Genomic DNA, 22,031 nt, shown 5'->3' with positions numbered 1-22,031 from the left:
AACAAAACAACACAACAGTAGATCGAAGCTGCGACAAAGGAATGAGGCGCCAGAGACGTACGAGGGCGCCGTGAGGTGAGAGAATACAGTACGTAACGGCTCCTCACTTATCCTTCCCCTAGTGGATTATACTGAATAAAGTCTATAGGGATGCAGATATCTATGGTTATCTTCGGATACGTCCCTGATTATACACGATATCTTCGGATAGTCGTTCCGGGTGTTAGAACCCCGTGATACCTGACAGTAATTCTTTTGTAATATCACTCGCAGAAATATTATACAGTAGGAAGCTGCCGAATGGAAATTCCTTCAGGAAGGCATGGCTCACTCAAAAACTAATTTTGAGCGAGGCAAAAAATCTGTTTTTGGGTGAGATGGCCATGTCGTCCTGATGGAAGTTCCTATAAGTAGCTTCCTAAGGGATATATGTACTACAGTGATATTCCCAGAGAATTTTACCTTTAGGTATCCAGAATTTTAACTCCTGGCGCGAATATCCTTAAATTTCTCTCAAGGATATCGCATAATATCAGAGGACGTATTCTCGACACGTCACATGGCAATCTGCACCCCTAATAACGTTAACGCTTCGAGGGGGATGTGGCAGAATAGAAGGGGAGCCGTATCAAGGTTACCCTAGTTCTCATACTATTGAGTATCACAACAGTGCCATGTCCAATATGGCGAACATTCCTTGTAGCATTGAGCATGGTGCTACAGATACAGTACTTCGGGAAGGATACTGTGAAGATCTTTTCTTTTTAGAAAAGAAGGGTGGGTCTATCAGGATGACATGGCCTTCTCACCCAAAAATAGATTTTTCGCGTCGCTCAAAATCAGTTTTTTGGGGTCAAGCCATGTCGTCCTGATGGAAGCGTACTAGAGCATTAATGTATCTGTGGATTTTCATCAGTGCCTTAACCTTGGGACAACATTTCTATGGTCATTAAGACCAATTGAGACAAATGACGTTACCATTATCCATCATCATCACTAGTCATAAGCAATGTTAGTGCTTCCTGCCCCCTACAGGGAAGAGTCATTCTAGACAGTAGAAAAGGGGCCTCAAGGTTAGCATATATTGTATGAACAAACATAAGTATACACTGAATATACAAACAGTCTCATAGTTTGTATATATTGCCAAATCAATATCAGTGTCTCTTATATCTATTGTTTGCGAGCATACAACTCTATGAAAAATACTTACTTTAGTAAGTCAAAGAACTCTGGCAATGCCAGCCCCTACCACACCTCATATAGGACCCATTTTCCTCCCCCTCGGTTCTTTTATGAGACCAGTATCCTGCAACCTTACCGATGCCGGTGGGTTGCCGGTGCCGGCCAGACTCTCCTCCCCACTGCCGTTGTCCAGCTGCCGGCGGCTATGACAGCTGCATGCAGCCATGACAACTGCCGGCGACTATGTGTCTTTCATCTGTCGGCGGCTATGACGGCTGCCAGCGGCATTGCATACTGCTGGTAGCCATGCCAATTGCTGGCAGTCATGATGGCTGGAATGGAAGTCCCTTCTGTCTCTAAGGTTCTTCAGTTCTCCCTTGAACTGCTAGCCACAAGGAAGGCATAGCTCTCACTCAAAAATAGATTTTTCCTACTTCAAAATCCATTTCTTTTTATATTTATTTTCCCATATTTTACTGGTGGTTGTTAGAAACATTTATTTTAATTACTAAGTGGACCTGTAATGATTTTAAGATAGTAACAGTACTGTACTGCACGTGGGCTAGTGTTGAGGGCACTGAGGAAATACTTAAAAAGATTGGCAAAAACCTGTTCTCAGATCAGCATCCTCTTCATTAACATGGGGAGAACCAAAAGGAAGATCACGAAGAACTAGATTTCTTCCTGGCTCAGACAGTTGATTGAGAGAGCCATTCCATCTGACCTCTCATCTTCTGATCGACATCCCCATGCACACTATGTCAGGGGAGTAAACGCATCCCCGGCAAACTGTAGGAATTTCTCTATGGCGTAAATACTGTATTGCACGCAGTTTTGGAAAAGTCAGACAACGTTCACCGCCTACTACCTATAAGATATATCCCATAGGAGCCTAGACACATTTTCATTAGGTCCTGTGGTGGCTCAACAAAACATGGTCTAAAACACCTCTACTCCCTTGAAGGAGAAGTAGCATTTGATTGAAGGCAGATGTTACCCACGAGTAAGGCTAGGTTGAATGTGTGAGTGACTGGCCGCTTCCTATTTTATCCTCCCATCTCTTGTGGCACAGCACCAGAGGAACTCTGCAAATTGACCTGGTCTTACTGCAGGTGGATACTATGCCCTTTGTGCAACCTGATATATGTATATATATACTGTATTTGTCCTCATCCTTCATGCGAGGTGGAGTCGGGCAATGTATAGGTTAAGTAAAGGGCTTGGCTCCAATTTTACATTTACCTGATCAAGGCACATTGCTAAATTCTACATCTAGCACCAATTTCCTAGGCCTTTATCCTATAAGGATAACAAGGTGTCAGGATGCCCTCTAAACTATTGCTGTGAAGCCCAAAGGCCTACCCCAGGACAGTTCCTTCCATCCTCCTGGATGCCCCTCTGATGGTACAGCACCTTGATGTAGTAGAGGGGTTTGAGAGTCTCAGTGATTGGCTGGGCAATGGTAGTGGGGTGATTATCCACCCCGCAGGTTCAACCATACCATTTTTGCCACTTTTCCCCCTCGAAGCGAAAACGCTATTCGGGGGTGAAGATTGCTATGTGTCGTATCAAGATATACGTCTCCTGATTTTATGCGATATCCTTAAGAGAAATTTTAAGGATATTCGCGCCAGGAGTTAGAATTCTGGAGACCTAAAGGTTAATTCTCTGGGAATATCACTGTAGCCAAATATCCCTTAGAAAGCTACTAATAGGAACCTTCCATCAGGACGACATGGCTTGAGCCCAAAAATGCTTTTAATTGTAGAGGTGCACTTCTTCTAATAGCTTCCATATTTACTGCCAAACTATATGGCATACTAACCATTATTGAAAAAAATAAGTGTTGGAAGAGGCGGTAATTTGACCATTTTTAGTGATGCAAGGAGTGTCCTAAGCTTTAGGAGTTCTTAATTCCAGTAAGCCTTTAGTTTTGAAGATTGTAGAATGGCTTTTTATTATTGGACCAAGAGGTATAAGAATGCAATTTTGCTGGGTTCCAGCACACACAGACGTGTCTAGAAACGAGAAGGCAGATTTGCTGGCAAAGAATGCTGCAGCTGAGTTGTGACCAAAAAGATATCCCATTTTTTGTGGTGATTGTTTTCCCAACATTCTTGGGGGGTATAACATTTGTTATTTCTTGCATCTTATTTTCAACTAGATTATTCCAATGCTGTTGCCAATTATTAGACTTCTAAATAAACAAACCTCCTTGCATGGTCCCCTTCCTGCAGAAATCCAATGCAGAAAATGCTTTATTTCCCGGGATGTTCGTATTCTCCTTTTAGAACAAGAGCTAAACTATCCCAATGCTGTTGCCAATTATTAGATTTCTAATAATTAGCAACAGCATTGGGATAGTTTAGTTAAAAATAAGATGTGAGAAATAACAAATGTTACATCGCCTTGAAGTATAACATGATGCCCCTTAAGTGGGAGACTACTCTTTTTGTCTTTTCCGCATTGGTCACATTCGGTTAACACATGAATATCTGCTTACTGGCTAATACCAGCCATATTGCGACGACTGTTTGGTACCCTTGACAGAGACATTTTTTGACCGAATGCCCCACTTAAAGCAGTGAAAGAAATAGATATCTGTTTGAGGCTCGAGGTGAGAATGGCAGATTCATCGTTGCCAAGATTCATGGACTTATGTCCTACCATGCTAGTGGTATTTTTAGCTTTACTTCAGAAGCTATATAACTTTTAAAATGATATCTTTGCTTTTATGGTTCTAATTGAATATTCTTTTATTCTTTATTTATGATAAATGATATCGGTGTCAATGACCTTAATGTCAGGATGCCAGAAAACCTCAAATCAATCGATCAATCAATCCACCTGGAGGTTAGTTTCCTACGTAAAGAGCGGGTGGTTTTGTATGTTTCGCTGAAAAAAATTAAAAAGATTTGGAAATTTGTATTTTTCCTAGCTATACAAACCTGGAGCTCTTTACTCGTGCTGGTCCCGCCATCACCTACCCCCAAGAAGTCCTACCGCAATTAAAAAGTTACGGTCTGGTGTTAGCTAGGTGGCTAGTTTCAACTTTGCTGAAATAAATACTCTTACATAAAGAGCTCAAGATTTATGTACAGTAGATAGGAAAAATTCAAATTATTTCGAAATTTGTTAAAGTACAGTACAGTATTTACATAATCATTTACAAATATAGAAATTTTTACTATTTTGTTTAATTTTAATAGTAGGGAGAGTAGTAGTAGTTCCTAAATTAATTTTTTTTTTTACTACGATCCACTCAATACTGCCTTTTTGATGTTATGACTATGACTAAATGCACGTGTTAAGCTATCATCCCTGTAATAATTTTACTCACATAGAAAGTGTAGGAACACTATTTGACAACACACAAGACACTTAAGGCTTAAATGGAAAGTAATAGGCTGCCTGGCAATGTTGTTAGTATGTCACTTGACATTAGAAGGCTCAAATTCTTTTAGTATGCTTTGAGTATTTTTCACATTAATTCAACCTTTAGTTGTTCCGTAACCGAAATACAAACCACGCTATTTACATTGGGTTTACTTTTGGCGTAGCTGAAATTGACGAGCCAATAGAATTTTAACGAGGGTTAACTACCTCCGTGCTAGTTAGCAAGGGGGTAGGGGAACACCCCCCCCCCCCCCCCCCCCGGACACACCGATGAGTTGTCTCACTTCACTTTTGGCTCGGACGATGTGCAGACGTGTCTGTCTCTCGTCCTTGCTTTTGACAGCCTTAACCTTTTTTTTTGCTTTTCCTCAGACTGTGTGTTTGGAAGTTGGCCTCGCCCTTTTATCACTATCATGCGCAAGTGCCCTGGACTCTCCGGCTGCCCCTGTGGTACCTTCATGTCGGCGGTCGAAACGGATCCCCACACCCTTTGCCCGCAGTGTCGAGGTCAACGGTGTGATAAGGAAGTAACTTGTAGTGAGTGCAGGGAGTGGTCTACCTCCCAGTGGGAGAGGTTTGCCCGCCGGCGTAAGAAGTAGTCCAAGAGAGACCTTTCTCGTTCAAGGGTTGCCTTGAAAGAGGAAGGCTCCAGGGACTCTTCTTCCGCCACCCAAACCTCCTCCGAAGCTCCCGCTTGGCCGGCCTCTCGTGAGAGACCGCTGCGTGGTAGCGTAGACCCTTGTTCTGTTACCCGATCTCGGGGTGCGGGAGAGGGCGTCACCTCCCATAGCGGGGCGGCTTCCCCTCCTCCTCCGGGGGAGGATTTTGATTCTCGTGTTGATGACCCTAATTCCGTGTCTAATGATGATCTCTTTCAGCTTTGGGCTTCCTTGGGGCTTAAGGGCTTGCCCTCCAAGGAAGCCCTGTTTGACCTTATCCAGTTGGGGGCCGCTGTCAAACAGTCGCCGGTGATAGCAGAGGTAAACCCTCTGTCTATTGTCGACGTGGTTGTGGCAGAGGCTTCCGACGGGTGTGGTCAAACCTCTGCTGTGGCTGATGTTGCGGACGTTGCTGAAGGCCCTCCTCCCCCTTCCGAACATCCTTCGAAGGGGAAGGTGGGTCCCACGGTCTCTCCTGCAGGTACGCCTCCCCCTCGGGGGAGCGCACTGACAGAGACTCCTCTTCGGAGGACCGACGATCCTGATGACCTCCCTCGTGGCTCGTCGTCCTCTTCGCCGCAGGGGCCTCCCGTCTCCCTATAAGGGAGTCAAAAGGCGCCTCTTTGAGTCGTCACCACCTCCTTCCTCTGATGAGGATTCTCCTCGTCGGGAGCAGACCGTAGTAGCCACGTCCTTGAACCTCTCCGGTGATCGCTCGCGATCTCCTACGCCTATCAGACCTTCCACCTCCGGCGCCAGCGCCACCTTGACCTAGATCGCCATAAGTCTCCTACGCGCACACTCGCCAAATCGCCTGTGCGCGGTCGTTCGCCTGCGCGTACTACGCACCATCGCTCACCAACGCGCCAGTGTTCGCCGACGCGCCATCGCTCGCCCACGCGCCACAGATCTCCAGGACGCCATCGATCTCCTGCGCCTTGCCGTTCTCCTGAGCAACAGCGATCTCTGCATCCTGTGCGCCCGCGCGTTCCTTCGCCTACGCGCCAACACGTCCCCGCGCGACTGCGACCTCGCCCGCGCGCGTTTATCCCCGCGCCAACAGCCTCCCGCGCGCGATTCGTTGAATCATCCTCCGCGTGAGCGCAAGCGCGACCCCCGTTCTCGCTGGGTTCCGCAGCTCGTGCCTGCGGCAGGGCCATGTGCTTCCAGAACGCCGTCCGGATCGCCACCGCGCAAGCGCATGTCTCTCTCTCAGGACCAGGAAGAGTCGTCGGAGAGGTCTAAGCAACATTCTTCCCTTTCTTCTTTGCAGTTAGGGCCCCGTTGCGTCCACTCCGAAGGGTCAGGAGATCCCCTTCCCTCTGGCGGGAATTACAGACACTGCGTCCGTATCTCATCAGTCTTGGTTTGGTCCTTTGATGAGAGCGGTGGTGCAGGCTATGAAGCCAGCCCTCGCCGATCTGGGACTCAAGCCAAGGACAGACTCGCCCCCGCTGAAGAGAAGGAGAGGAGTGGACTTCGTGGTGACTTCTCCCAGGGAGAAGTTGGCTCCTAAGAGGTCCGTCAGGAAGGCTCCATCCCCTTCGCATTCATTTTCTCCTCATGTAGACGAGGCCTTTCCGTCCTGAGGAGAGTCCAACGAGGCGGGGACCTCTCCCTCGGCCCCAAGGGGAGAGACCCCTCCTCGAGGAGGAGAAGCGACTCGCGTGGAAGGTACCTTCCAGACCTCTTTGCTGGAGTCCTGTATCCCGCCCAGGAGGGAACCCAAGGACTCAAAGACAATTCCGAAGTCGTCTTCGCGGATTCATCAGGAGCCAACCAGACCCCGGGAGAACGTCCACGTGTCTCCCCAAGAAGAGCCTCTGGGGACGGGAGACTTAGCTGCCAGTCCGCAGGGAGGAGAGCAGCATGAGTCTGAGCACGCCTTCTGGCAGGTCCTGAATCAACGGGTTCAAGGACCCGGAGATCGCCCCTCGCGAAGGCAAGGACACGGTCCTGGACCAGGTCTATGGTACTCAGAAGCCCCCGAAGGCCAGCGCGGCTTTGCCCTGGTCCCAGGGGGTGAAGAGTGCCAGAGACAAGGTCGACGCTCAGCTCTCAGACCTCGCCTCCTCCAGCCGTTCCTCTGCCGGGAACAGACTCCTCCCACCTCCTCGTTTACAGCAGAGGAGGTATTTTGAGATCATGGGGGAGTCCAGCCTAGCTCTTTCCCTCCACCACTCGGTGGAAGAGCTTACAAGGGGAGTTCCGCTTGAGAAGCTCTCCGCCCGGCAGGTGACATTCTCGGCGTCGGACATCCTGAGCCAGGAGAAGGTCGCGAAGTGTGCCATGCAGGCCACTTCGTGGCTGGATGTCTGGCTGGGTTCTCTGGGCATCCTATTGCGCTCTGAGGACTTGTCTAAGGAGAGCAATAGGAAGGCCTTGGAGACCTTCCTCCTCTCGGGCACTCGCTCCATCGAGTTCCTGGCCCACCAGGTTACCAACCTGTGGGCCAACTCGGTGTTGAAGCGTTGTGATGCGGTGACCGAGAAGTTCCACCCGAAGGTCCCCACCGTGGATGTCTGCAGGCTCAGACACTCCTCCATCCTTGGAGGACGCTTGTTCGAGCCCAAGGACATGGAACGCACAGCTGAAAGGTGGAGGAAGTCTAGCCAAGACTCGCTCCTCCAGAGGGCCCTCTCATCTCGGCCCTACAAGCCTCCAGCTCCGCAGCAACATCAACAGCAGGCTCCGGCAGCTAAGACGAAGGTGTCTAAGCCTCAGCCCTTTCCTGTCAAGGACAAGAGGAGACGTAAGTCCTCCAGGGGAGGCAAAACTCCTAGAGGGAGCGGCCGTGGCAGTAAACGCTAGGAGTGGCAGTCCCCCCACGTGTCCACCTGCGGGGGGATGCCTACAAAGTTGCGTGCACAGGTGGCAGCAACATGGGGCCGATTCTTGGATGGTCTCCGTGATCGGCCAAGGTTATCGCGTCCCATTCACGACATCTCAACCTCCCCTGACAGCGAATCCAGTGTTGTTGAGCTCCTATGCCATGGGATCGGCAAAGGGGCTAGCCCTTCGGGCAGAAGTCGAGACCATGCTCAAGAAGGATGCTCTCCAGGAGGTCGTCGACGGATCCCCAGGCTTCTTCAGTCGATTCTTTCTTGTAAAGAAGGCGTCTGGAGGCTGGAGACCCGTCATCGACCTCTCGGCTCTGAACAAGTTTGTCAAGCAAACTCCGTTCAGCATGGAGACAGCGGACACGGTCAGACTTGCAGTGAGACCACAAGACTTCATGTGTACACTGGATCTGAAGGACGCGTACTTCCAGATCCCAATCCATCCGTCTTCCAGGAAGTACTTGAGATTCAGCCTAGACAGCAAGACCTACCAGTTCAAGGTACTGTGCTTCTGTCTCTCCACAGCACCTCAGGTATTCACCAGAGTGTTTACTGTACCCTGATTTCGTCATGGGTGCACAGGAACGGCATCCGTCTCCTCCGATATCTGGACGACTGGCTGATCTTGGCAGACTCGGAATCGACCCTTCTTTGGCACTGAGACAGGCTTCTGGGACTTTGCCAAGATCTGGGGATCATGGTAAATCTCGAGAAGTCCTCTCTGCAGCCGTCCCAGCGACTGGTTTATCTAGGCATGTTATTAGACACCAATCTCCACAGAGCCTTTCCATCAGACAACAGGATAGCAAGGCTGAGGAGGGTGGCAGAACCCTTCCCCAGGCGGGAAGAGCTTCCAGCCCAATCATGGTTGCGTCTTTTAGGTCACCTAGCTTCCCTGGCCTGTCTGGTCCCGAACGGCCGTCTCAGGATGAGATCCCTGCAATGGCGGCTCAAGTCCCGGTGGAGTCAAGGCTCCGATTCCCCGGACTTTCTGGTCCCGATAGGACCCACGGAACAGGCGGACCTGCGGTGGTGGCTGATCGATGAGAACCTGCGAAAGGGAGTGGATCTTCTCGTCCTTCCCCCGGATTTGACGCTGTTTTCGGACGCGTCAAAAGAAGGGTCGGGGGCCCACATTCTGAACCAGAGGATCTCAGGCCTTTGGTCAGAATCAGAAAAGTACCTGCACATCAACCTGCTAGAGATGAAGGCCGTATACCTGGCTCTTCAACAGTTCCAACGGACCCTGGCGGGTCACTCCGTGGTGGTGATGAGCGACAACACCACGGTAATGGCTTATATCAACAAGCAGGGAGGTACTTTTTCACAACAGCTATCCCATCTTGCGGTAGAGATTTTGAGGTGGACCGAAGTCCACTCGATAACACTATCAGCTCGCTTCATTCCTGACAAGAGGAATGTGCTCGCCGACAGTCTAAGCAGGGCTTCGCAGATAGTGAGTACTGTACCGAGTGGTCTTTGGATCCTCAGATAGCCAACAAAGTCCTGACTTTGTGGGGTTCCCCGACGGTGGACCTGTTCGCGACAGCCTTGAATTTCAAGCTGCCTCTGTACTGCTCCCCAGTCCCGGACCCCAAGGCTCTCTGGCAAGATGCTTTCCAACAACGGTGGGACAACATCGACGTGTACACCTTCCCACCGTTCTGTCTGATGAGAAGGGTGCTCAACAGGACCAGACTATTGGTCAACCTGTCTATGACCCTGATAGCTCCGCTATGGCATCACGCGGAATGGTTCCCGGAGCTTCCGAGAGAACTTCCCCCACGACACGAGCTACTCAGACAACCACATTGCAACATCTTCCACAAAGCCGTAGCCTCGCTTCGGCTTCACGCCTGGAGACTATCCAGCGTCTCCTCACGGAGAGAGGCTTTTCGCAACAGGTTGCGGAGAGAATGTCTCGTCACCTGCGGGAGTCTACCAGGCGAAGTGGAGAGTCTTCTGTGGTTGGTGTCGTGGGAGGGGTATCTCTCCACTCGATGCCACTATTCTAGCAATAGCGGAGTTTCTCGTTTATTTGCGGGAGGAAATGCTCCTTTCGGTCTCGGCGGTGAAAGGCTATCGCTCAGAATTAAGCTTGGCTTTTAGGCTGAAAGGAGTGGACATTTCTTCCTCGCTAGAACTCTCTCTACTCATACGTAGCTATGAGCTTACCTGCCCTCAGTCGGAAGTGAGACCACCTCCGTGGAACGTGGTTCGGGTTCTCAGGGCTCTTAAGAGACCTCCCTTCGAACCATTACGCCAGGCCTCTGATCGCCACCTGACTTGGAAGACGGCTTTCCTACTCGCGTTGGCCTCTGCCAAACGAGTTAGTGAACTTCATGGTCTCTCGTACGACATTGCCCATTCAAGGGGATGGGGGGAGGTAACGTTCAGGTTCGTCCCTGAGTTTGTTGCCAAGACTCAGAACCCTGGAGTGCCGGACCCACGGTTCGACTCCTTCGGGGTCACGAGTCTCCGTTCTGTAACAAGTGACCCAGACCATCTGCTATTATGCCCAGTGAGGAGTCTGAGGCGTTACTTGAAGAGGACAGCTGCAGTTCGTCCCCGCGTGCAAGCGTTGTTTGTTAGCACAGGCAGGACGAAGAGAAGGGTCACCAAGAACACCATCTCAGCTTGGATTCGAAGGGTCATCCACCACGCCTTGAATCCTGACCCTCCTCCGTCACGTCGCCCTAGGGCACACGACGTCAGGGGCAAATGACCTTCACAGCCCACTACCTGCAGGACGTGACCCACAGGAGCCTCGATACCTTTTCTATCGGCCCTGTGGTGGCTGCACAACAGCTGGTCTAACCTCAGGCTCCTTAATGGACAAGTAGCAGAAGGTTGAGGGCGTTGTTACCCGGTTTTAATCTGCGTGAATGAAAGAGTATGTCTGGCCCTTACTTCTTTCTTCATCCTCCCCTCTCTTGGGGAAAGCAGCATCCTGGTCTCCGCATAGTTGACCTCAACCTCTGCAGGTAAACCATGCTCCCTTGTGTTCCTAGTATTAAATTTAATACTGTCGCGTCCCCCATACCCTGACGAGGTGGTATTGGGAACGTCCTAGCCTAGATTCCCATCTAAAGGACTAAAGGTCAACTTCCTAGGACGAGTCACTCTCTATTCCTCCACACACAACTTATGTAGGCCACACGTTCCTTGCGGAGCAAGGAACTTTTGAGGCGCAGGGACTCCTTTTTCCCGAGTGCTACTCACTCGGAGTCTGAGTCCCGGGGTAAAGCCAAAGCCAGTAAGGCTGGGGACTTCCCATCCTTCCTAAGGGGTAAGTCACCCAATGTAAATAGCGTGGTTTGTACTGTATTTCGGTTACGGAACAAATGACAAATTTGGAGATAATTTGTATTTTTCCTAACCATACAAACCTTAGCTATTTACACATATTTGCCCGCCAGCCCTGTCTCCCAAGACAAGTCCTACCTCTAAGTGAAGTGAGACAACTCACCGGTGTGTGGGGGGGAGGGGTAGCAAGCTACCCCTTCCCCTACCCCCTTGCTAACTAGCGCAGGGGTAGTTAACCCTCGTTAAAATTCTGTTGACTCGTCAATTTCAGCTACGCCGAAAGTAAACCAAATGTAAATAGCTAAGGTTTGTATGGTTAGGAAAAATACAAATTATCTCCGAATTTGTCATTTTTTTTTTAGCTTGCTAAAGAGGAAGCATCTTTCTTCAGGGGAAACTGAATAATTACTGGTAGTAGTCTCTGATATTGGTAACTTATTGGATGAGAGCTATAGTTCTAATCTGCCAGTGATAAAGAAATTTATAAAGCCAATTTTTTTTCCAATACTGTGTGAGGATAACTTTGAGTGACTGTACAACAGGAGGTAGAGGAAGGGAGAGACCCCTTAGCATTTGTTGTGGTTCCAGATTGGAAATTTATGGTTGAAGATAAAGAAAACTTGTTAGAATACTTTGATGGTGAATGGGGTGACGGGTTGATGGCAGGGGAGTTAGTAGGGTTGGGGAAGATTACAGTATGCTTAATAGGTTAATTACTTGATTTTCGTTAGTTTCATTTAATTTGTATTCCTTAATTATATCATCCAAGGGTGAAGAACGAGTATTAATGTCAGCTGTTCATTTTGTTATCGCCCCGATCATCCACATGTAGGGAATATACAATTTGGTATGATTTTGCTTGGTTTTATGCTTCGAGAAGCATATTTTGGATAAACGGACTATTGGCGGTAACACACAACCTCTCCCCCCTATTAGTGCGATATTGGGAAGTTCAATAGTAAATTTGTGTACAGTACTCTATACACTATACACTATACTGTGTCATAATTGTTTCATCAATTAATTTCTATTCCTACGCAGATACAAACTTCAATAATTCATGTTGGGTTACTACTAATCATGTTTTCTGTGACCGGCCAATCAAAATTTTGGTTGACTGCTTCATGCTTTGTGCAGGGCCAATGCAGCGCATGTGCAAGAAATAAGCGGAAGTTTGCTCACAGCGTCACCTTACAACACTGCTGGTCATGAAGTAAAGAGGTTGTTCTCACTTCCTCTTTACGATTGAGCCTTTCGTCACCAAGGGTTCCGGTGGACGGGACGGAACAGTCCCATAGGAGTAAACCCCCTCCCTACTACTGAGTCAGCAAAAAGGGTTTCTCATTATCTCTTAAGATTATCCTTGCGATTCCAGTCAGGCCTAAGTCAGGGACCTAACTACCCTTTAATTTGACTGTTATCTCCCAGCTAAATAAACAAACCTCCTTGAACGGTCCCCTTCCCGTAGAAATCCAATGCAGAAAATGCTGTATTACCCAGGATGTTCGTATTCTCCTTTTAGAACAAGAACTGGATTTGGGGAATTTGACTTGAAATTTTCTCGAGCTTGCCTCTCAAAATTCCAGGGATGGACAAAGCACTACTACACTGACTTCTCCACAAGTTTGTCTCACAAGAAGGGACAAACAGTTTGTTCCGACACCCTTGCCTCACACTGAGGGACCTGGGGGAACCCAAACATAAAATAAGGCAATGAGGTAAGGTAAGGTAAGGTAGGGATACTAGGAGGTTATTATGTGGACACTCAGATCAGAAGCAATGTCGTCCTCCTTGAATATGGACATTCTTTTGGCTAAGGCCTAACATTGATTGATTGATTGATTTGAAGTTCTCTGGCATCCAGACATCGAAGGTCATTGATGCCGATAAGGCCTAACATTTTCCCAGTTAACATGACATCAGAAAATTGCCACCTTGTCCTGTCTCTGGTTCCAGGTATAATCCAGACTTAGGCTAGAAAAGATCTCAGGTTAATCTCTCTCATAATATTGTGTCTGCAAGAGGTTCCTGATCATACAAACTACCAGTTATTCTGTTCTGTAGAGCAGTGCGAGTTTCTGATAAAACAAATAGCTGGGGCATATCGCTCCCCCTTTTGTGTTCTAGAGCTCTGACCGCTCCAGAAGTAGGGTAGTCGGTGACATTTTCCTTCTCTGAGAATAGAGAATATCAGAAGAACCTATGCATCCTCACGGCCAGCATATGATCAAAATGGGCTTGCCGCAACTTTAGCATTCCACAAACCATTCGATTGTTACTAGCTGGTCTCTCAGGAAAAGTGCCAGTTCCAGCCTCATCACTGACATTATTGTCTATAAAGATCACTTAGGAGGCTAATGATCTTCATTGGACTAGTAGCCTGCCCTGGGGTTTTCACCCCAATGCAAGTAAGTGTGCCTCAATTTCTTTAGTATTTACTTATATAATAAAAAAATGCCCTTTATTTATTATGTAACAATGTTCATACCACTTCACCCCTGGCAAAGATTACCTCTTGGGAACTGAGCAACAGCCTTGCCTTGTTATGAGGCGGCTACTCCGTTCCCTGGCAGTTCTCCTGGATCATGTTCTATTATCATTAGTTACTGTATCAGAGAAGATTTTATCTCTCAAAAATCGGAAGTTTGGCCTCACCTCTTTACAAGCCGGTTACACTAATCTCTATGATTTATGTTGATCTCTTGCTATTACTTATACTGTAGTTACTAGATCATCCAGAGGAAGGGTTATCTCCTAACTTCATGGAGACTTCCTCCCTTCTAAGGAAGACTTCCAATATTAATGACTCAGAAGTTTGTATCTAAGTAGGAATAAACTACAAATTTTATATTATTTGTATTTTCCTAGCAATACAAACTTGTCATTTATCGAAAGCCCGCCTCAACTGCCCTGCAAGTCTTTGACCAGGTGAGTGTTGTGAGGCGACATTGCGAGCAAGCAGCTTGTGCATGCATTGCGTTTACCCAGCACGAAGCATAACGCAATCATCCAAAATTTTGATTGGCCGGTCGTAGAAAACATGATTAGTAATAACCCCATATAAATGACTCGGGCTTGTATAGCTACGAAAAACTAATTGTATAAAATATGTACAGTAGTATTAGAGGTATGTTAGTGATAAAAATGTTTCTTAAGGGTTAAAAACCCCTTAAATATTATTGTAAGTCTCTTCTCATAAATTGAGATAGACTTAGGTGATAAGATTAGATTATTGTAATGATTTACTTTGAAGTACCAATTTCATAAATTTTAATATTTTCAAATGTGTTCCAAGTTTCGATATGGATATTGTTCTGGCAACCATACACACTGGGAGTTACATTTGCAACCATGTCTAGTGTATTTTAAGTAATGCAATCATACATACTGGCAGGTAGGCATCTATTTTACCTATACAGTACACTGGTTATTATACATTTGCAGAAGTATCTCTTGCGTCGTTGGTGATTAGATCATACATAACAGGTTGGCATCAATTTTCCCTTTATTCCTACTTTTCTATACAAGGATGGTTTTACACAAAAGAAGTTCTTCAGGAATATTTAAAGCAATCTTCATTAAAGTATATTTATTAAGAAACCTTGGCCCCTTTGATGCAACCTACCCATTGGGAAGGCAGCATGGAGTGTAAAATCGGCTATTTTACAAATGTACAAACAGTCAGTTCTGTATCATGAAGAATAATATGACAATTAGCACAATTAGCCTTCAACAGGCATTAGTTACATGTAACTTGTAGACATGCAAGTGAAAAAGCTAAAATATTTTGAATATCAAAATTTACATTTATTATTTTGTATTTTATAAAATTCTTTTTGAAGTAGCTCAACATCTAAGATTCTATAGAATCTGATTTACAAGTAAAATGGTGCATTCACACATCCATTCAGACTAGACTTAGCACACTTGCCTTTCATACTGAAAATTAAAGAAACTAGAAAACCTTAGGATTTAAAAAATAAATCAATGTACCATTTTGTTGCTTTCTTCAACAGCTTGTTTGTTTAGCTCTTGAGAAAAATGATTTGAAGCAAAATCCCTCTATTTATTGTGCAAGCACCAAGACTTAAGAAAGTCTCAAGTTTAATTATATTTTAGTGTTCACTTGTGATGAACTTTCTCTGGCAAAAGAATTTTTAACTACTATTAGCCTTTTATTTTGGATGTATAAAGTTGAAGAATCTAAAAAGCAGCATATTTACAATTGACAAATTCATTGTTACTATGATGATGATTAGCCAGTTTCCAACACATACATAATCATACTCTCTTTCATTTATATCATGAATAGAGTGAATGCCACTAAAATGAAAAAAATGTACATAGTATTATAAATATTATTAGTAATCTATACATAAAGATATATCTATGAACTATGAGAATACCAAATCTATTTCTGCTTTGAAAGCAATATGCATGCCTCGAATACACTAAAATTACAGAACGAAATCATACATATATATTAACAAAACAAATTATACTTGTTGAACATTCAACAATCAGTAGTGATTCCTCTGATTTATTGCTGACCATTCTGTGTTGAGCTCGACACCTTTAAAAACTTCCAAAATGCTGTTTGCTTAGTGCACCTTCTTGCTTAAATAACATTGTGTATTGGTACTGTATAGTTATGCAAACTCAAATTTAAAGTACGTAAAATTGAAAGGAGACATCAAATTCAAATACTTATTACAATATATATCACAGTTCTTTGATGGTTCGTTTCACGGACAACTAAGATTGTGCGAAGTTCAGAGTCTGGCACACAATGGTCAGGGGCTAATAGCTAGAAGCTCAAAAGTTTCAAGTATCCTCTAAATTCCTACATTCTAAAATATTTGAACAATATTCTAAAATTCGCTAAGAACTGAAAAGATAACAGGACTCTTCTTCAATTTATAGGAGCTATTTTCTAACCTTTCCATATTTCAAGTCAGGATGACATTGTACAGTATTGTTCCCAAAAGGAGACAAAACTGTGTTCACCATCATTGAAGGCATCTGAAGTAATTTTTTAAATCTAATTGGTATATTAATAGATAAAGAATTTATTAAATTTTATACATAGTACAGTATTATGATGTAGACCAGGAAGTGAGAATGGAGGTAGGAAGGAGTTAGAGCACTTAAGCATATAGGCAAGTTGGAAAAAATCAACTAATATGAAGTACTGGTGATGAACACAATTTCTGAAGACCATTAAGTTATGTAGAGTTCAATACTTCCCTAAGTCATCAAAATGATAGACTTTGATAAACTTAACAGCTGTATAAAAACGTTTTCCTGAAGTGGAGGCAGGAGGGTAGTGCTGACTCTACATAAGGGGTATCACCCAACATTATACTGCTGAGTATCATGTCAATTCAGAGAAACATCTTAGGTGAAGCCATCAAATACTCTTTGGTCTCAATAGTAGATAATCTGAGTTTTTTTTTTCTTCACAGATGTCAACTGAGGATCAGAGTGTATTTTAACGGTATCACTGTGCTTCTCAGAATCAAGATGTTGCCCCAATCTAAAAATCTTCAATGTCTTCCTCTTGAGAATCCTCATGTCAGAAGTTTGTATCCGGACGTCGTTTAGCGTAAGTTGCAGAAGAACCATAAGGGCCGGACCAGTCTGTACGCCACGAGTCATAAATGTTGATATTGTAATTAGGATTATAACCTCGTCCTTTGCTGGATGGTGGCTGAAAAAGGTAAAATTTAGTATTTAAAATGCAAATTAAAATTAATGTACTATAAATACATATTTTAAGAATACAATTACTTGCACATACAAACCCATTACAGTACTGCTGTAAAGCCACCTTATCCATAGAATCAAATATGCACTTTAACTTTCAATACCATTATAAAAGAACTTAAGCTGAACAGCAGCTAAACTGAAAACACTGCCTGCGCACTACCACCCAGTAGATTAGGTTGCTGTAAAGTTAAGTTTTGAGTAAAGGCAGCAGTTGCTCAAAGACTCAAAGGATTTCCCTCACTCTCCCTCCTTGATTTAATTTCAATCTTTTTAATCGCAATTTTTACTGACAATTTCAAGCCAGTTAAGAATACCATCATTTTCTAACTCCCAATATGTCCTCATTCCATATTCTTCCTATTTTATTTATTATTCTGTATTTCCAACTATATTCTATTGGCACTGATTTTAGTTTAACACCAGTGACTATAAGATTGCTCCCATTTCCTTTTCTTTTTCAATTCAGTTATTCACAAATTTCTATTAATTTCTGTATGTGTATTCCTTATCCTTATTCCTTTTTTCATTTAATATTTCCCACTACTGTACATTCTTATCTTTATTAAATTAAGCACTGTGTAGATTATTAATTTAAGTACTGTACTGTGTAGATTTTGTAAAAACATTTACTGAAGATTTTATATAAATTTCTTTTGCCTTGTCTTTTTCTAAAAGAAATAGTTTCACACCACTGAACCCTATTTATACTTAACTGAACACAAAAGTTCTGGAAGGTTTTTGTTTGTTACTTTTTGTAGTTTCACCAACCTCGCCCTTAGATGCTGCCTGATCTCCACGAGCGAAGAGTAAGCATCCAAAATATGACCAGACTTCTCATAAACCCCCTTCATGCAAGCATGATGGGTGATGTTGTGTTTTAAGCTACAGTTCTCCTCCTGTTGCAGGCATGCAAATTGCTTGTACTCTGTCAGACAGCGAGGCATTAAAGTCAACTCGACACAGAACAAGTGTTACCTTCTGACAGATAGTCAGCCCCAGAGAGATCTACGTGTACAACCTCTTCGCACACAATCCCAAGCCGAGGGTTCTCCACCAGCATGACATGCATGATCACATCTTCATTAGGTTACATCAAGACTTCAGAACATCTAGGTGCTAAATCTGTACACCAAGTTTTAACATACAATACGTGTTCAAGCAATCATTCTTCATAAGCAGAGCCTCTACAAGCGGTCTCTGCGTAGCTTCTTGTCAAGCAATGTCTTAGGGCACTTGGGATTCATGCACAAGTTCTTTACACGCTAGTGGCTGCATGATTGATGTCTACTTGCAAGACCATCCATGGTTAGCATGCTTGTAGGAAGGTCCTCATACATGTACACATCTTTGAAATCAGGGTCTCCCAACATTAAGTCTTCACATGCAGAATCTGCTAGAGTGCATACTCCATGCATTCATTCTCCCAAATCTTCACATTTCCGGGACTAGTCATCACACGATCATTCTTAGAGGGAGCACTCCTCAGCGAGAACTTCTTGCAGTCACACTTCACGAAACATAATTTGGAGTCCCAAGATAGTTGAGGCATCAAACTCTTTCAGACAACTTCCTAAAATGAATGCAAGATTAGAGGCTCCAGACAATGTTCTCCTTCCTCTTCTCATCACCATGAATCTTAGGTGGTGGAGGTCTGCTGCACCGTGACGAGTTATTTCTCATTCGGGTGTTGGGTAGAGTAGGAGGTTGTACTATGTTAAGGCTTGATCGGCCACGACAGGGACTCCGAATCCTTGGTGGACAAGCAGCTTACACATACTTCTGCCAGCAGTATTTCCTGTGAGCTACTCAGTGGTACAGGGCTCTGCCTTGTAAACCGAGGCATGTCCGAGTACAAAAGGCATCATCTTGACTACAGAAGAGGCTATTGCTTCTACCTTACATATTATCAACCAGGTTCAATCTTGAGCCCCAAAAAGAAATGGGCAAAGCCCCAGGACCTCCCAACGGATCCATTCGAGAGCTCCATACTCCCTAGGAAGAAGTCCAGGGATACCATTTCTTCATCAACACCCGACTCTGGATAAGCTCCAGCTTCAGCAGATGGAATCAAGGTACACCTCATTTGAAAGTTCAACGACCTCAGTGGATGAAGATTTTTTTGTTCCTATATAAATAGAAACCATTCATTCTTTACTTGTATGGAGTAGAATAACAGAAACATGGAATATAAAGGTAAAGGTGTCTGGTTTCAGTTCCAGTTTTATCAAAATAATGGTCACCAGAACATCAGCCAGGCAAGGCCAACCCAAGTACAGTAGTAACCTCCCCCAATAAACCTTAAATTTACGGTCCTGGGCTGGAATCTATCTGCTGCCCTGCGAATGAGTGTCGAACACATTACCACTCTACTAGCCAGGAAACATATGGCAGTTAAAGCTTTTTAATGAGGTGTAAATAACCTGTCGGCTGCTGGGTGGCAGTAGCCACTCTTCCAGCTCACTAAATCTCAATTGAATTTTAACTGTTAGAGAGAACTTGTTCCTCTGGCAATAAATTTGGCAGTTCATGCTTTACATTAACTTGTGATTTTTTTACTTTTCTTCCACTTGCGTACTTGTTATTTACTTATGGTACTGCGGACATGTCCACGTATTCCACCTGCGGGACATGTATGAGCAATGTTGAGGTGGAACCTCACGGGTCATACCAGGCTTAGCCATCCTTATAGTGGGTATTGTTCCGCAGAAGGAAGAAGGCTAAAAAGGAGTCTGCCTTTGGTGTCGAAGTCTAGGAAGTCCATTCAGACCTGCCTCTCTTTCCCTGGAGCTCTCCCTTCTAACTGTTCCCTGCCATTTAATGGTCATGTGATTTGGTGTCCACCTCTTGGGCGAGGAGGCTCTGTCGCTTCTCTTAGCGAAGTGGCATTGCCTCCCCCTCAGAGTAGTTCCACTAACACTTCCTTTTCTCTTGATTTACTTAAAGCAGACATACTTCGACTGACTGCTATAGCCTCTCTTGGGACGAACTCGATGCCATCTTCCTTACAGGCTGCGCTTTCTCCTGACAACTCCTTCGCAGGTCTTCACCTGCCTAAATCACCTCCTTGTCATTCAGCCTCTGCTCTCCCGTCTCAGCACTCTTTGGGAGACCATCACAGTTTTCCTCGGCCATCTGGGAGTGATATCTCATCCTCAGTGCCAGACTTGAAATTGGTTTTAGTAAACTATCTATGAAAATTCTGCTTCCTTGCTCGCAAGACACTCAACGATCGCTACTTCACTAGACCTTTCTGTAGTAGGATCTTACCTGCCAGTGCCTCCTCACACGTTTCGCAAAGGAAACTCTCCCGTTATGGGCTTTGAAGAAGACGAAGTTGCACTCTACCTTGCCTTCACGAAGCAGATGACAACGTTCCAGGTCAGCCTTGAGGACTTCCCTTGTTGGAGGATTCGTAGCTCTCCTCGCCATTGCTACTAGATCTCTACTTTGCAGTCAGGATGCTCTAGGAGATGTTGCTACAACCAAGCATTGTCCTCGCACTACAGATGCTCTTGACGCTCCCGATGGGATTCTCTTCCTCAGAGATTGGATGCCAGGCCTTGCATACACATAAGGGCTCCCTTTTCCCCAAGAGAGATTTCCTTTCTAGATTCTTACAGATTTGATCCCTATTACCTTACCAGACGAGCACCGAGAACCGGTTCTTCAACAATGGATGATGCTCTTTCCGCCATTAACCACAGGAGCTGAGGACATGACCAGTTCCCGCAAGTATGAAAATATGGATCTTCACGGGATCCTTTTGCAATGAACCTGCACCCCATGACTAGCAACAGGATTCTAGGACCACACACCCCAGTGGTAGATGATCAACTGCAACAGCTGTCTTCCCAAACCCAGGGGAGTCAAGAATCTTAATGTGGAAAACTTTAACCTAGGAGAAGGCGAGTCAGATGAGGAATCTGAGTTTACCTAGCTGATGTTCCACCAACGGGCCCGAAAACACCCCTCTCTAAAGAGGAAAAAGCGGGATAAAATTTCTTGCAGTACTTCAGACTATCCGCTCTGTCACCAGCATAGGAGAGGCTTGATCTATCACCAAAAAGCAAAAGATCAGTCTTTGGCTTGTGCGGCTCTCCTCCAGGTCCCAAACCCACTTTGGAATTGCTATGGACTTCACTGTCGAAGTTGGGTTTTAAGAAGATAGGAGAACATGTCCCTGTCGAAAAGGAGTTTCTGAGATCTGCATGTTCCTCTCCCTTGCTGCTGACTCTTAAGTCAAAACAATGCTAATACTACAAAGTATTGAACACCCATCCTTTGCCTTTCGACAGTGCGGTAACTACGCTTTCACAGGCTGATCCTTGGATACACTTTTCTCCATCACGGTTTCCTTCAGCCATGCAGAAGCTTCAGATATGGAGTCGACAACCACGAATACCCTTCAAGCAGCATCTAGGAATGACAACTAGGCAAGTACCTGGTGGAGTACCTAGCCAGCATGGGGGACTTGTCCAATCCCAAGAAGAATGCCGTGAAAAATCATAATTTACTCATGTTCAAAGGCAGTGGAGTACCTAAGTGTTTCACAAACTTGAATACTCTCTTTTTCGCAGCCTCAATGCTCCACTTCAGTCACAACCAGACCACCAGCTTGCGTCTCTACCCTCAATAGATCCTCAGTAAAAGTGGCGAAGACTCAGTTCATCCTTAAAAAAGCCAGCTCATCCCTTTCAAACCAGGTAAGGGCAAGTCATTCTATAGGAAGGGGAAAGTGAAGAGGACGAGATGTGGTGGTTGTTCACTGCGAAGGTTTAGACCACCCACGACATGCGGACTAGGTACCAACCACCACCTACAGTATTCATCTAATTCCTCCTCCAATAACATCATCATAATATGCAGAGATCTCAGT

General features: G+C 45.1%; 1 protein-coding gene across 1 annotated transcript in view; it reads right to left on the bottom strand.

The window, feature by feature from the left end:
• Nucleotides 1–16,452: 16,452 nt before the first annotated feature.
• Nucleotides 16,453–22,031, bottom strand: part of LOC137652925 (uncharacterized) — a 157,401-nt gene continuing 151,822 nt past the window's right edge. The window contains exon 10 of the mRNA XM_068386320.1: nt 16,453–17,096. Within this exon, the coding sequence (XP_068242421.1) occupies nt 16,962–17,096 (135 nt within the window). The 3' untranslated portion in view covers nt 16,453–16,961. The remainder of the gene's footprint in view (nt 17,097–22,031) is intronic.

The sequence above is a fragment of the Palaemon carinicauda genome, chromosome 14, assembly GCF_036898095.1.
Source record: "Palaemon carinicauda isolate YSFRI2023 chromosome 14, ASM3689809v2, whole genome shotgun sequence".
Taxonomy (NCBI): domain Eukaryota; kingdom Metazoa; phylum Arthropoda; class Malacostraca; order Decapoda; family Palaemonidae; genus Palaemon; species Palaemon carinicauda.
Note: the sequence above shows the minus strand (reverse complement) of the source record. Positions and strands in the feature narration are given on the sequence as shown.